The 16852-nt window shown below is 49.2% G+C and overlaps 1 protein-coding gene across 1 annotated transcript in view; it reads left to right on the plus strand.

The window, feature by feature from the left end:
- Nucleotides 1–16852, plus strand: part of LOC122365308 — a 56260-nt gene that overhangs the window by 36054 nt on the left and 3354 nt on the right. The window contains exons 2-4 of the mRNA XM_043336430.1: nt 11260–11359; nt 12597–12765; nt 14257–14415. Of these exons, the coding sequence (XP_043192365.1) occupies nt 11260–11359; nt 12597–12765; nt 14257–14415 (428 nt within the window). The remainder of the gene's footprint in view (nt 1–11259; nt 11360–12596; nt 12766–14256; nt 14416–16852) is intronic.

Here is a 16852-nt window from a genome sequence, read left to right on the forward strand (position 1 = left end):
GAGAGAGGGCATCACAGCCGATTTAGCCGGCTGACCGTGTCTGTGCGGCGCTCGCAGATGGCCGTGTTTCAGCTTGTGGCACAGCTTGCAGTTCAGCATGTAAGATGAAAAAAATGTAACGCATCTGCGTTACAAGATCATAGATACTATTTTTTTGTCAACACAGAAATTAGAAAAGAATCACTTGTTGCAGCTTAATTACGTTCTGTTTTAGTGATTTGATGTGATTTCGCGTCATAATCCATAGGTCTGTGGCACTTATTGACATAGAAACACTTGGAAACCTGGTTTCAAACGTTGTGCATGGTGGGATCCACTCAGATCATAGATCCATATTCTTGGTTTATTGTCAGATCCTGTGAGATCATAGATACAGGATAATTTTTCACGCCGGATGCGGTGAGATCATAGATCCTCACCTGCAGTTTGCTTCGGGATCCACTGAGATCATAGATCCATCACTCGGATCCATGCACATTTCTGGTATTGACTCTAAGTAGCCTTCGGAGAATGTAAAGGTCACTGAGTTCTTTGAGTTGAAAATAACAGATCAAGAATATCTATATGAATGTAAAGTAGGCTTTACTTGCTTGCTATCAATAAAAGATATTGATTCGGTCGATCTGCGTTAGGCACTCTCTTCTTTTTCATTACAAGATTAGAATAATAGTCAAGCTGAAGCCCTGATTTACCAAGGTGATAAGGTGCTAGATGGGCCTAGGGGGTAAATGAGTGATTTGTCTGTCTTGGTGACCGTATGGACTGGCACCGACTGTTTCACCCTATACCGGCGCTGGTCTCTGCCGGCGGACGCCCCGCCGCGCCGCGCCTGCGGAGTCCGCGGTCCACAGCCCGTGCCGCAGCTGACGGCTGACGGCACGGACGACGGCCGACCAACTGTGCGGATCTAGAGGATAGGGGCCGTCGGAGCAGGCCGAGGCGCACGGAATGATGCCTGGCGACTGAGAGGGCATCCGGCATACGTACATCGTGTAACCCGTCGGGACCTAACCACTCCTTGTGTCCTCTGGCGTTTTTTTTTTTACGTAGTCACCATCGGACGAGTTTTTCGTCGCTCTTGTATTTTTGGCCTTGCTATTTTGCGGCTTGTTTCGATTAAGTGAGTGAGGTTTAGTCCCTTGGCTTATTTTCACCTTATTTCAGCTAAATTTGTCGGCGGAATTTTGCGGATGGTCCGGCGTGTTGTCGGGTTCTTTGTTCGGAGCGGGTTTTTCATTTCTCCAGTGTATGGTTCCCTGGATCCTCCCGGACCTTGCCGGTCCCCTGATGGTCCTCTGCTGCCCTGACCCGTCCGTCCCCACCGCAGCCCTCCCGGGTCCCCGGCGCACGTGTTTGGGAAGGCCGGCTCTCCCCTGCCCGACAGCTGGTGGTCGGCCGCCGCGGCTCGCCCGGTCGGTCGGCCGGTCGGCGTCCCTCGCTGCCGCCGCTCGCCGCGCCGCTCGCCCAGGCTCGGCGCCGGCCGCCGTCGCTTGCCCGGCCGGTCGGCCGAATCCCCCCCCCCCCCCCCCACTGCCCGCCTCGGTCCGCGCCCGTCAGCCGGCCGCCGAGGCTGCTGGCGTGACGCCCCGCAGCCGACCAATGGGAGCGCGCCGTGGTCGTGACGTCACGGCCGGTATCCGGCCTAGCGCTGGCGGCCGCCCGCCCGGCGCTCGGCGACTGGGAAAGGGACGCGGCGGCGGCGGTGACGTCATATTTTCCGAGGGCTTAGGATGACGTCATTGGTGCAGAATGTTCCGTGCCGACTGGGCACGCGGCTTGCAATATTGGTCATCGTTGGAAATGTGCAGCTGATGCCGGCTGGCGCCTCGTCGCGCTCCCATTGTCGCTGAATAGTGGGCTGCAATCATGACGGAATAGATGTTTTGTCGGGTCCGTATCAAAGCGTCCAAAACCGCAGCATCCAAAGTCCGCAACATCCAAAACCGCAGCGTCCAAAGTACGCAACGTCCAAAATACGTCCAAAATCGGGTTTATAGGGGGCATTCACAAAGTCCAAAACCGAAACATCCAAAAACGCAACGTCCAAAAACGTATCATCCAAAAAACGCAACATCCAAAGTACGTAACCTCCAAAACCACAACGTCCAAGACCACGACATCCAAGGCACGCAACATCCAAAACCAACCTAACCTAACCTAACCTAACCTAACCTAACCTAACCTAACCTAACCTAACCTACTGATTTTTGCCTACCGGGGATGAGGAAACCCAACCTAACCTAACCTAACCTAACCTAACCTAACCTAACCTAACCTAACCTAACCTAACCTAACCTAACCTAACCTAACCTAACCTAACCTAACCTAACCTAACCTAACCTACTGATTTCTGCCTACCGGGGATAAGGAAACCTAACCTAGCCTAACCTAACCTAACGGTTTTGGATGTTGCGTACTTTGGATGTTGCGTACTTTGGATGTTGCGTACTTTGGATGTTGCGTACTTTGGATGATGCGTCCTTTGGATGTTGCGTTTTGGGATGATACGTTTTGGATGTTGCGGTTTTGGATGTTTCGGTTTTGGACGTTGTGAATGCTCCCTATATACTCGATTTTGGACGTATTTTGGACGTTGCGTACTTTGGACGCTGCGGTTTTGGATGTTGCGTACTTTGGATGCTGCGGTTTTGGACGCTTTGATGGTCCCCCGTTTTGTCGCCCGCAGCTCGGGTTAGGCGTTTATTTCGTTCAGCTGTAGTGCATTGGCAGCTAGCATATTGCTGTTTTATTGAGTGCAATTCTAGCTCGCTCCAGTAGATTCGTCAGGCACGATGTTGTGCTGAGAGCTCTGGGCTATGGATCCCGAGATATTTTCGTGTGGGTTGTGGCTCGCCCGTCGCCGGCTAGACGTCTGGGCATTTTCTTGTGACCTTCCTATGTTTAGTTGATTTTGCTTACGTTCAAGGCGTAAGGGTTTGGTTCGGATGACCCTTTTCCTTACGTCATCGGGCTGGTTTCGGTTTCCTATGCCGGTTAGAGAGCCGCGATCGCGTACCGCACGACCCTCTGTTGTGCAGTGGTGACTGGTGTGTCCAGCGTCACCCCCAGGTGTTGTGTTCTCCAGTCTCTCAGCACATGGCTCACCCCGGCCGACCAGGACCGCGGTCACTCGTATATTGGACAGCGTACACTGTACAGTCTGTCTTAAAAGTACCGTGCAAAGTGACGGTGGATCCATCAAGCCTGACCGAGGAAGGGTATGCTATAATTTGAAAGTCGCCGAACCATTTGGCCTGGGAAATGGACGAGGATTTCCATTGCTTCGGTGACTCAAATTTAGCATTCCTTCATCGGTCAGGCTTGGTGAATCCACCGTCACTTTGCGCGGTACTTGTAAGACAGACTGTACACTCCATTAGACAGGGTCGTCCGGTCGGGTAGAAGACGGCCTCCCCAGTATGGGGATGGGTGCTGCTATGGGAGCCGTTGGTCGCCGATGATTAAAACCCTCGCCCGCACATGGGGGGGGGGGTGGTTGCCACCCCCCCCCCCCCCCAGGCAGTCTTTCTGCTCTGCACTCAACATTTTTAGAGCTAGAAGGCTGATTTTTCGTATAGCTGCTCGTCTATCCTTTCTTGATGTCCACTGAAAATTTCAAGTTTCTGTGATTTTTGGTTTCGGATATATGACCTTGTTTTTCAGGTCATGTCATGACCCAAATGGCCAATGCTCAACATCTTGCGTTTGCCATGGGCCTTGTGAGCTTTTGACACCCTGATTTCGGCCTTTTTTGCCAGTTTTACCTCCCACCTATCATGGAACATGTTGTTCGACGATGTACAGGGATCAAGGTCAGGGTCAAGGTCAACCTAGGTCATCTAAGATGATTGCGTTTTAGGCAAGCTGAATTTACTTTTTGTGAAGTTTTTTTTTACTGCATTTTTGGTAAAAGCTTCTCAGATCATGATTTCATGTGATATGGACCCAAAAACAATCGGTGCACACATCAGTATACACACAGACACACACAGACATACAAACACATATAATTGACCTTGACCTAACTTGACCTGAAATGTCAAATGACCTCAGCAGCAAAATTCTGGTCGGATAGTGTGACAAAGAAGTTCTAGCTGGCTTGGCACCAGAAAACAGCATCGTCATCGGTATTTGATGAGCAGCGCACTTGATATCCAACGGTGGCCCAAAACAGCAACATTTTTTAGTTTGACCTGACCTGAGAAGGTAAAACTGGGTATCATTGGATTTATCTCTTCCCAAAGAATCTTTTTGGTCTTTACTGCTAAGCTCTATCTCCAACAGGAACGAAATGGCGCGGGGGGGGGGGGTGGCAACCACCACCCCCCCCCATGTGCGTTCTAGGATGGGAAAATGGCATGTGCGGGCGAGGGTTAACGCAGGTCAAAATAAGTACCATTGGCCTTAAATCCATCGTGGGCCCGAATGCCATTATCCTGAGATTGAGCGTGATTGAGCTAGACGATAAGCGAGTGCAAACTTTTTGCTGCGTTATTCTGGCATAGCCGTTTAACGCTTTCGCCAGACATACGGTATCAACAGTTGACCGAACCTGTCCTCGCCAGCTGGGTAGCTGGTAACTCAGAAAAAAAAATGTTTTATTGATTTGTTTAGCGTTTGTGCAAAGAGAAACCGAACTCAATGCTCCGCCCATTTATCCGGTGATCCGTTCCAGTACCACATTACGCATACACTGCCTGCCATATATCGTCCAATGGCAGTGTTTGCAATATGGAGTTCCCCTCCCACTGTCGGCTCTCCATATTTCCATCGCGCCTGTGTGCATTTATTGTAAGCACACTGTGTGTGCTTCTCAAATATCGGCAGTCGAAACCCCTAAGCCCCGGCGCATGGGACCATGCCTCATTCTCTCACGGGTTACATGCGTTTGTGCGTCGAAAGTGTATCGTCTGAAGGATGTTTCAGACGTTGTCGGAAGTCTATCATAGGAAGCATCGCAGTACCGGCGGATGTCTGCTGATACGGCCAGACAGGCTCCCATCCACCGCCGCCGGCGCCTCTTCCTGAGTCGCTGGCGGTGCGTCCGATGCACCGTCAGATCAGACAGGGCCAATGGCCACCCATTGCAGGACGTATACCGGGTGGCATGGGTGGAACTTTTCAAGGGAAGTTGGTGGGGCAGAAAGTTGCCAAGCGTACAATGTCGGATTGTTAAGTTGAATAATATGCTACATTGAATCATTTTTTTCATTATAAAGATGATATTTTGCATTACACACTACACAGACTTTCGAATTTCTCAATTTTCGAAGCTCGTCGATGAGAAGAAGATTGATTTGCAAAGCAACAACTTCCTACAAATCAGCTGAAGTTGGTGGGGCAAACCGCTCATTGGTGGGGCAAAACTGCAAGCCACCAACTGTATAGGAAGCTCCACCCCTCCCGGATGGTGCCCTTTCTTACCATCAGACAGGGTGCCGGCAGGCTACCTTCCTGAGTCGCTGGTGGTGCGTCCGATGCACCGTCAGACAGGGCGCCGGTGACTCGTCCTATTGGGTCACTCGCAATGCGTTTCGCGTGCGGCAGTGGTCGGCTGCCGGCGCAGGGCTCTCTCTTCCTTCGGTCCCGAATAGTGTATCACGTCCTTCATAGCGTGCTTTAAGCGTAACGGTGGTCAGGGATTCCCTAAATGAATAATTCTTCCCTGGATATAATTTATGGGCTGCAAGGAAACAATGAGCTTTCAGACTCGACCGATGACCTTTTTGTATGTCTTCCCTGCCTGGCTTTAAACAAATATTTCCCCATTTTTCGCCTTCCCTTATGCAATATTTCATTTCGATGAAATGCAATGCATGTTTCTGCTGGATAAAAGAACTCAGTCTTTTAAGTTCCCTTCCCCCCAGCTTGGGAACCCGTTTATTCTCTTGTAGGAGATAACTCCCCTCCCTCCGCTGCTAATCGCTGTTCATTTAAAGGAAATAGTTCACTTTTAACATGGGGTTTTGAGCTGGAATAGCAGTTTCGTAGCTTGAGCTGAGACTAGCACAAATCAGGAGCTTTTACGGCTCAACGATCACCCTAGACGAAGATATTCCATTTCTCGTTCCGAAAAGAGTGCCTTGTAGAGGAATGCGTGCCTTGCACAGGAATGCAGCCACGTCATCGTCAGCCAATCAGCGTGCTGCTTACAGCCAATGCAGTATGCGTAGGTTTGAGCTACGCAATATGATTGGTCAATGCGTAATAAGCTTCCGCGTCAAACATTATTTTACATAGAATATAGTTCGTCCTATATTGAAATATAGAAAATAATTGTTTTTACAAAAAGGTTTTATTTTATTTCATGATTATTTTGAGCATAAAAAATCATAAATCAATAGCAAAATACTGATTTCAGGAAAGTGGACTGTTTCCTTTAACCATCTTTCATTTACGGAAGATACAGTTCACAGCCAGTGGTTTACGGCGCCGGGCGATCCTTGCAACCATTTGAGCTCCATTTCTTAGCAGGTTCCCCGGCCGTTTAGCGCGATAATGATATAACAGGTTATTACGGGACGACTGGTTCAGCCGGGGAGCGGTTTCTCTGTCCGTGTTCGGCGTATTTCTGGCGGAAATCTCCGTGTTGCGGCGGCGGATTAGCGGGAAAATCGCCAGATCTTTATCGCCGTGTCTGCGTGTCCGCTCCGGTGTTAGTGCGGCGTGATTTGCTTTTGTTTTGGTCGTCAGTCGTCTTTGTTTTGCTGCATTTTTCTGAGCGGTGACTCGAGTAACGGAATGGAGGGCTGAAGCATGATGTCGTTTCTCAAATCTGTTGGACACTGGAGCTGACAGCCGAAGGTGAAGGGTCACCTGTAGGTGTCAAGTTAGGATGTCCCTTTTCGCCCCGGCGTCCCTGGATGTATATTTTTATGCTCTATTCTTTTAGCTAATTGGGGAATTCCCTGGGTGATATTATTATTGAGGAGAAACCTAGGACTACAATAATTGTTTCCCTGTTGTTTTTTTTTAATTCAAGTTAAGTAGTGAACCCGCTTCAGTGGTGACTGTTGGACCATGAAGAGTCAAGCCTCCAGTAAGATTTGCTGGACAAAAAAAAAACAATTAAGGGACATTATTTTGTAATTGCAAAATAATTAAACTCTCAACAAAATGTCCGCATGTTTTTGCAAATTGCTTTTCAATCTTCTCAGCTTTTCATCAAATATTCTTACGGTGGTGTCCATTTTCGATTGTCGGCTTTCCACGGGGGCCACCATCCTCCCCACACGCACACCGCCCCCCCCCCCCCCCCTCTCGCCCCCGGCCCCCGCCGGGCGCCGACCGTCCGACCGGCCGGCTGCCCCGCTCTGGCGGCGCCGTCCGACCGACCGCCGGCGTCGATACGTGAGGCGCCGACCGGCCGCCGCGACCGGGGCGCCCCTGGCGGCCGGCCGGCCAACTAGCGGACAAGGGCAAGGCCACTGCCCTGCCGCGGGCGGGTTTTGGGTCGGGCCCGGGTGGGATTTGGGCAGAGGGGTCCGGGAACCTCTGGGGAGACGGGTCGGGTGTGGGGGGTGGGGGGGGGAAGGGGTGAGCCAGGTAATACGGTGAAACTTGGGGAGAGCTGGGTGGGGCAGTGGAAAATTCCACTCTCTTTGTCAGAGTTCAGGCTGGGCACTGTGCACTGAGTTGTGCGGCGGTTCGCTTACCGTCGCTGAATATGTAACTATTGCTGATTCCCCAGTCTTTCTTGGATGTGCAATCGGTGCTGAGCGAAACCATTGGCCCGTAGACTAAAAACACTCTGTCCCTGGGGGCTGCGTTCCAGCCTCGGTCCCACGCCAACAGAAACGGTGGCCTTGGCTTTTTTCTTGCCTCGAGTGAACCCGGGGGACCTCCGGACCCAAGCCTCCTTTCTCATGAAAAGGTGCCATCGGCCCCCATGGCATATAACGGCGTGGTAATAAAAAGTGGGTAAGGGGCGGGCGTCTTCGGCAAGGTCAAACTTTGCTGGCATGCTAAAAATTTTCAAAGAAAAGTTGAAGATTACGTCAAAATCAAAGAACTTGCGCCTCTTCTATGTGTGTGGTTTATTTTGCATATACGGCTACCTTTCCCCTGAATCATGCCTCTACTGTTGCCCAGGGTCCTTTAGCAGCCTTAGCAAACAAGGTTTGTTATTTCGCCAAGGTTCGGGCTCCCATCCCAGAAGAAAGAGCTCCTTCAGTGACCCTTTCCTCGCCCACCAGCATGCATTACATTGGAGAGATTTCCGAAAGTCTTTATACTAAGGAATTGAACGGGAACTGGCTCGGTCCGGCTGAAGCACACTGCAGATCGAGCGCCATTTGTGAGGGATATTGCCGGGCATCTATTGCCTGGACTGCCGGGGGAATGCGTTCAGCTATATCTGAATACCGACCATTGCCCGGCTGGATTGCAGCGATGGCTCACGCCTCTCCGGAGCTGTCACATTGCGGGGGAGGTGTGAGTGATGAGGGCTGCGCCGACCGCCAGGAGACCTCGGGGTGTCGTACAGGTAGCCAGTTTTGAACCGACTCCCAGAGCAGCGGGAACTGCTGAGAAATCAGGCTAGCTAACTCGCTGGCGGCTGGCGCATATTTGTCAACTTCGTGAAACTATTTATGTACGCTGATTCGAACATGATTTTGTGTTATTTACAACAATCGCCAGGTATTGTCAGCATTGATGCTGACCTCGGTATTTGAGATTACCAGATGATAAGCTAATTTTGTCATTGACATAATCTGACGCTGTGCATTAAACGCACGATGCGTGCATAGTCGGTACAAATGTCCCGGCCCTGGTCTTTAATAACAACGCAGCGAAATTAATAAAAATATATATGATATAAGAAGGTGAAATCTGATGAAATAATTTTGATATTGAATTGCACCGGGTTCTGCTCTTAACCCGCGCCCCACTGGGGGGGGCTATTTATAGCCCCCCCCCCCTCCCGTTTTTCTGCAATAACTTCCAAACCGCTTGACGTATCGACGCCAAACTTTCAGTACCTTCGGCTGCATCAATTTGACACCTTGTGTCAAAATTTGAACTTCGTACCTACCATAGGTCGGCCGGAAATGACGTCAGAGTGACGTCATGTTCGGCCGATTTCGACGCAAAACATTGAACCACGGCAATCGCTCCCAAGAGCTCAGTTTTTAAGCTAGATCCAATTTCTTTGCATGAGAGGACTCAGAATAGACTGTGCTATCAAACTGCTATCTCGGATTTTCGAAATTTTGAAAATTTCGAAAATTTTATATAATAAAATTCAAAATTTATATTTTTACATTTTTTTCAAAAAGTTTTTGACTTTTCGAAAAAAAACCGGAATATATGTGATAGAACGCATTATCATGACTAACTCTAGCAAGTTTTAGCTAAATATCTTCAAAAATGGCCAAGTTATACGCATTATTGCAAAAAATTAACAATTTTTAATTTTTCAAATCAATTTTTCAGCACGAATTTGACATCGTACGCCAATATAAATAGCACCATCGTGTTCCTGAGCTCAAACTGCATCCAATAGACACCTTTTTTGTTGAAAAATCTTAACTTCAAAATTTGACCTTTTTTGACCTGAAAGTGACCTGACCTAAGCTAAATTTGACTCAAAATGACCTCGAATGACACAGACGACATCAAATTCGAAATATTTGGCCTAAATGGACCATAAAACATGTGTCACGTGACCGACGAATGATATAATATTTTCGTGACCTGTGATGACCTGACCTTGACCTGAAAATCAAAGTATAAGTTTGGTACCTTCAGAGTATCTAGAACATCTGTTCACGAGTGTGTGAACCGAAAATGAGCCTGATCTGACTTGTAAGACGGCGGCCAGAGCCCAAAACGTGAAGAAGCGAAAATGCTAATAATTTTTACTTTGACCTGACCTGTGACGTCATCGGTGACCTCGAGGTCAATGAAATTAGGTTTCGCTCGACAGTTTTTCCGGGGCTATCAGACGCCGTTTGAATTTTGACGATCGGCCCAGTAGTTTCGGAGTTAGGAGGGGGGGGGGCTATGAATAGCCCCCCCCCCCCCCCAGTAGGGCGTGTTATACGCAGACCCCAGTGGGGCGCGGGTTAATGAACGCTTTTAATGAATGAATGAAAGTTATTTTTTATATTGAAATGCACCTGGGCGCTTCTCCTTATGAACGCTTTTATTGAATGAATGAATGAATGAATGAATCGCTCTCCCTTTCTCCAGCTCCTTTGAGGCTGGGTCGGTTCATCGGTCGGTGAGTTTTTCGGCTAGTCACTGGAAAAGGTTGATTGGTAGGTCGTTCGGGCGGACACCGGGAAGGTTTCATAGTTGGTCTTTCGGTTGATCGGTCGGTCACTCGATAAGGTACGTCGGTCGGTCGGTCGGTCTGTCCCTAGGGAAGGTTTATCGGTCGGTCGGTAGGTCGGTCGGAGGTATATCGGTCAGCCGTGCCGTCGGGGCCGACACGGCGCCGTCGGTCGGTCGGTCGGTCGGCGCTGACGGAAATAGTCGGCGCCGACACGCCGCCCCGAGCTGCCGCGGCGGCGCGGCGGTGGCCGTGACTGGTCCGCTGTTACCGGGGCGCCGCGGACCGATGTGGACCCGGCGTCAGTGGACGTCTGTGGACGCATGTGGACGCTCCACAATGCGTTTACGGCTGATGGTCAGATTACAGCAGATGGGGGCTGGTGGTTTGAATATCGCCGCAGTCTGTAGGGATATGCGATGCGTGCTGCCGCGGCTATTAGTTGGCGACTGGATAATGTTGTGTTTGCTGAGATTGCGCTGCCACTGATATGGCTGGTAGCGGTACTGAAGTGGAGGCTCGGGGATCAAGTGATTTGTGTGGAAACAGAACGTGAACAGGGCCTCACTAGTGCATGTTTTGGTGTTTTGGTTCCTGCTGCAATATCATTGCCTTATAGACTATATAACTATCTACCTAAGCTCGAAAAAATAACTTTTTAGCGATCGAGATCAAATATAAAATCCCGTTAAGATCCAGTAGCATGCCATTGCTCCAGAGGCCTGCGCACATAACAGCTCTAAGGCTGCCAAAGGTCAAACCATATGAGCCCTAAGGCTGCCAAAAGTTTGTGTGTTTTAAGTAACCTAATCAAGCATCCATTCAAATGTAGTTCGGCGCCCCACAGCATTTACCCTCATCGGCTTCCCTAAATAGGCCCATGAGTCGTTTCAGTGGAGCTTTTGGAGCGGTGTCTGCCCGAGTATGGTTTGTGTCCTCTCGATCGGCAGTGCCTCACGATTTGTCTGTCTGTGTGTCCCCAGGTATCACAATGAACTACCAAAGAAGATTCAGTCACGGGCAAAGGAGGGCGGTTACCTGACCCACGAAGAATTAGTAATGACAATAAAATGGAAACTGGCGGTAAGCAGTCTGGTCTCTCTCTCTCTCTCTCTCTCTCTCTCTCTCTCTCTCTCTCTCTCTCTCTCTCTCTCTCTCTCTCTCTCTCTCTCTCTCTCTCTCTCTCTCTCTCTCTCGATCTCTCTCGATCTCTCTCTCGATCTCTCGATCTCGATCTCGATCTCGATCTCGATCTCTCGATCTCTCCAATCAAGCTCCTATGTTTTGTGGCGCTATTTGCGCTCTTTATTTTCATTTCATTTTTACAAGATCTCTCTTCCTCCCCCCCATCTCCCCCCCCCCCTTATTCTACTCTTTCCCCGTCGGGATCCGTCCCTTAGAACATCCCTACAAGTACACACCTCATCAACCCCAGCTTCTGCGGCAGGAACGGAATGGACAGCTCCAAGTGACCTCCTCCCCCGATGGGCGGCTATTTTCGACCCATGTCTTGTGGCCTGCCACGTGCCGCCACTATAGATAACCCGGCGGCTGCGACACAGCTGGGGGCATTGCGATAGTATGATCCGATGACGGAGGTGTGTACAGGCGGTGTTACGTCAGTTCCGCCCTCGCTGGCCTGATCCGGTGTTCGGACCGTCGGCTTCAATGGAAAGCCGGGATGCAAAGGATTACTCAGATGAATTTAGTAATGAAACTAGTGAGGGTGATCGATATCGTAACACGCCATTCTTTCTAACCGCGTCGTTCCGGTATTTTTTGTGGTTGCGTGATTTCTTACATCCGTTGTGGTTTCTTTATAGTTTATTTAACCCGTTACTGGTCAGTATTGTGAACAGCGGGCTGACTCAGTTTGGTGAACAGATCGATCGGTATTTATCGTGGGGGGCCCGGCCAACACGGTGGTGGGACGGTCACGTGGTCGCCCGTCGGGCCATTCATTCATGAGGGCTGACGGTGCACAGTGGAATGAATGGAGGCTACGTATGCAGTCAAACTGAACGGGAGAAGAACAGTGGCTTTGACTGGTATTTAAATGCAATGTTGTTCCTTTGATTGTATTTATGACTTAGGCCACACTTATGACTTATTTAGTCACACTTTTTTCTTGACCGTACCAGCAGATAACACTGATGTTTATTTTCATGTAGTGCATTCTTGCTTACTTCTTTCGTGGATCAGTTATTAACCTCCATGCGTCCTTCATTTGACCTCGGTGCTCCCTGTTGCCCTCTTTGACCTCTGGCGTGACCCCCTGACTTCTGTGTACCCCTGTGACCTCTGTGTCTGACCCCCGCAGCGCGGCAAGTGGCGGCCACGTCTGAAGGAGCTGGTGACGATGAACACACCTCGGCTCGTCCAGCTGGAGACCAAGAAGGCCATCCGGCAGCTGGTCAAAAAGGATGACCTCAGCTCGGCCATCCAGGCCATGTGTAACCTGAAAGGAGTCGGACCGGCCATGGCCTCGGGTGAGCCGGCAACGGGGGCGGGCGAACGTGGGGGTAACGTGGCAATAGCGACTGTAATGACAGGGGGTGACGTGAAACGGTGGTCTGAGGTCAGTTTTATCGACAGAAAGATCACCTGACAGAAAAGCCCCCGAGCTTTGCCAGCCGCGCAAAAAAAAACGCTGATGTGAAGAAAAAAAAATATATAGAGCCCTGGAAAAAATAATATCAGCCAGCCGATTTTTTACATTAGTGGCTATTTATGTTTGGTTGTTGAAACTTGTTGGAGGCCTTTAAAGATAAAATACCGTCAGCCGGCGATCTCTCTTCTGGCAAAACTGACCTCTGGGCTGTCTTTTTCTCTTTGAGATGTCATATGAGGTATATGACCTCCCCACTAGTATCCACTCCAATGACTAAGCCCCGTCTCTTACCAACATAATAGTGCAATTAACCGAGGTAGCGACGATATCCTGAAGTGAAGCCATGACGACAGTCCGCCGGCTCGCGATGCTGAGACGACAGGTGGTTAAGGGCCATGTAAGCCTGTATTTATCATGTCAAATGCGACCGTAATGACAGCGGTAAATCAGGAGGGCGGCGGCCCCCTTGCGCAGGTCACGTGCAGGGCCGATGGTGCACGCTGCACAGTGTACAGTGCACTGTCCTGTGCACGTGCACTATGCTAATACTGATGTTACGTCCGGGTGACGGGGTGTAGGAATATAGGAGCCAGGGCCCAGGAGGGGACACGAAATGAACTGTTCCCAGACGTCCAACAAATTACGAGGCTTCAGAAGGTAGTTCCTTGTCGTCTTTATTTGCCCCTGTAGCTCATAGGAGGGGACACTAGTTGTAAGCGATGTTTGCGTCTAACTTACTGGTCTAGATAAAAGTTTGCAGCCTGCACCAGTTATTTTTTCGCTTCTCAAGTCAGCTGCTGCTGACTGCCTAGTTATTGTTTGTATCTTCGGTCTTTAAACTGCCTGTAAATGTTTGTTGAGTCCTCTTGTAACGGTAAACTCCCACCCAAAATCTCCCTTGCAAATGCTCGAACCGAAGCCGCCTCCAGCTGCCGCGGTGACCGGCGTCTGTAGATGACCGGTTACGTGTGTCGATGACGTCACTGGTGACTCATGGAGCTATGACGTCACCGGTGGTCAGTGGTACTCCGTACGACTACGTCACTGGTGACCAAAACAGTGTAATATGCAGCTGGCGACTGGGGGCATGGAAGGGAGGACTTGTTACGAGCCCTGTCTCAGAGCAAGATGCTATCTAACACTACCAGTTATTGGCGCTCGTTCCTATGGAAATTGGAAACGTAAGTAAAAACTGGCAATGCTGCTTACGTTCCCATGGAAACCGAGCGTCATTACCTGATAGCGCCAGGCAGCGGCGTGTCGTGAACAGGGCCCAGATTTGAGGCAACTAAAGTCCACCAGTCAGTGTATTCCCTTGCCATGCCTGGCCTCGCCCAGCTGACCCAGCTCTCTGCTCCGCCTATTTCAGCTGTTCTCTCGGTCGCTCAGCCGGACAAGATCCCGTTCATGTCCGATGAGTGCATGTTCGCCACTCAGGAGGTGGAGGGATCGATCGACTATACCAACAAGGAGTACCTGCGCATGGTACAGCACGTGCAGAACGCCTGCGAGAGGCTAGCGCGCAATGGTGAGCGAATGTGCCCTTCCGTGCCCGTCAAGCGCCCGTATAACACAGCCCACAGGGTGGGGTCGGTGAGGGTGAGGGTTGCTCGATGGGAGTGAGTGGAATTTTGTGTCTTATGGATTATTTTTCGGAGATGGTTTATAATGAAAGAGAGCGTAAGGTAGGAGATACGCGTCGCTTGGTTGTGATATCGGCTTCAGATGCCTCAGCTGCAATAAGTCGTGGTACATTCTAAAGAAATTTTGACGTTCGAATAATGGCTGAGCTAAATTCTGTTCTCGTTTGATCTGATCTGCTATTTGATCTGCGATTTGTATGCGTGTTGACCATGAAGACAACTGCCTTACGTCACGAATGCTGTGCACGATGACTCGTTCCCGTTCCTGCTTCACGATCTCCCAGTTCCCCGAACTGGGGCCGCCGCCCCGTCCTCTGCAAGTGTCATGTGCTGCCATCTTACTTTACTTACTTAGACTTATTTCGTCGACTCCATCTAGTAGATGCAGGATCATTTCTGATCGTCTTCCAATTATGTTAGCTGTCTGGATGATATAAATTTTCAGGACATCATAGTTGGGAGGACTCTTTAACAGTTACTCTTCTTGGTTATATTCTCAGTGAGTTCCTTGCGCACACGAGCTTGGTAGATATAATGGATGATCAAGCTTTGTGGCTTATCGGCGATGATGATAAGTTCTGCTGCTGGTAGCGTTCTGTTCAAGATAGTTTTGTATATTTTTTGAGCAGCTACTCTATCGTCTTTCAGTTTGTCACATTCAAAGAGCATGTGTTCCAGAGTTTCAATGGCATTACGACACAATGGACAGACAACAGTTTCTTTGTGCCTTCTAACCATGCTTGTGGCCACCAAAGAGTGGCCCGTTAGTAGGACAATTTTGGTTAGTGTCGCTTGTCTGGTAATTGCGCTGTACTTGCTTGCCGGCCAAAATGTTTTCGGCGCCTCGTACTTTTCGGTTTGTGGCAGTAGCGAAAGCCAAAACAAACTTGTCATATTCTCTGCTGTGTTCCTGATGATTTTTGTCATACTTTGATCCACTGATGCAGATGCTAACTTGTTCCATGCTGTCCGCGGTTGGTCTATTTTTTGATTAGCCAGAATAGAGAGGCTTGGTAAGTTCAGATGTTGGAGCAATGTGTCCCATTGGCGCACAAGACTCGTGGTTCGATCAGCATTGACTGCTCCATGGGTGATGATATATCTGGTTAGAGTGTGTTCCTTCGCAGCTCTCAGAAGGAAACCTATGAATTGGAGTGCGGTTCTCATTACGAGGCTTGTGCATGTCGGTGCACCCAACATCACATATGTCACCATTTTTTGCGTTTTGGTTGGTAAACCTTGGATGAGACGGTAAATGCGCATGAGCATCCCTTCCAAGTACATGATATCTGTTGGTGAAAGGGATGTAACTGCTAGGCTGTAAATTAGAACCGGTTCAGCATATATTCTCCACGTTGTATAGTGTGACATCGGATTGTCCATTTTGAGGTTGATTCCTTTCTTACTCTTAGCAAAAAATGTTCTTCTTGCTTTCTTCATGCATTCTTCTATCCTTCTCTTTGCTGGACTTCTGGTTGTCATAATGATTCCTAGGTGGGTGTATTCATCAGTTTGTTCTATTGATTCAGTGCCAAGCGTCCACTGTACCGGAGCTGTCCTGCCAAAGACCATTATTTTGGTTTTTGATACGTTATATCTATAACGCCACAAGCAACTATGGTTGTAAGCGATATCAAGCATTTCTTGGAGTTCGTTTGGGTCTGTGCTTATGAGTACTTCATCATCGGCGTAAGCGATAACTGGTACTTGTTTACACCCTATCTTGGCTCCCTTATGTGATTCCAGCAGCATGCGTATCTTGTCTTCCATAAATAGGATCAGCATGCTCGATGATAAGACGCCTCCCTGTTTGAGCCCTTGCTCTATGCGACCATCGGTGGATACAGTTCCTCCAACTTTCACTTTGACATAAAACTCTCGATACAAGTTGCGCAAAATGACGATCAACCTTGGTGGTATGTTGGCGCATATGAGTTTGTAGATTACCCCGTTGTGCCAAATAGAGTTAAAACACTTGCGTACGTCGAGAAATGCAACATAGGTCGTTTTCCCAATGTCTCTGTTAGCTGATATGACTTCTTGGAGAACAAAGTTTGCTTGGAGTGTCCCTCTACTTTTTTGATACGCAAACTGTAGTTCTGAGTAGATACCAGCCTCGACCATCTTTGGGTGAAGTCGTTTCACGATCAGTATCTCAAAAACTTTACAGAGGGTGGTAAGGACAGATATGTCCCTATAGTTATCAGTCTTAGAAGGATCGGTTCCATGTCCTTTAAAGACCGGGGTAACTAATCCAAATTTGATCCAACGCAGTTAATCCAAATTCGTTTCGACCAGAGTCCGCCATCTGTGCTCCCTTCT

Source organism: Amphibalanus amphitrite, unplaced genomic scaffold (assembly GCF_019059575.1).
Source record: "Amphibalanus amphitrite isolate SeventyFive unplaced genomic scaffold, NRLGWU_Aamphi_draft 000729F_arrow, whole genome shotgun sequence".
NCBI classification, from domain to species: domain Eukaryota; kingdom Metazoa; phylum Arthropoda; class Thecostraca; order Balanomorpha; family Balanidae; genus Amphibalanus; species Amphibalanus amphitrite.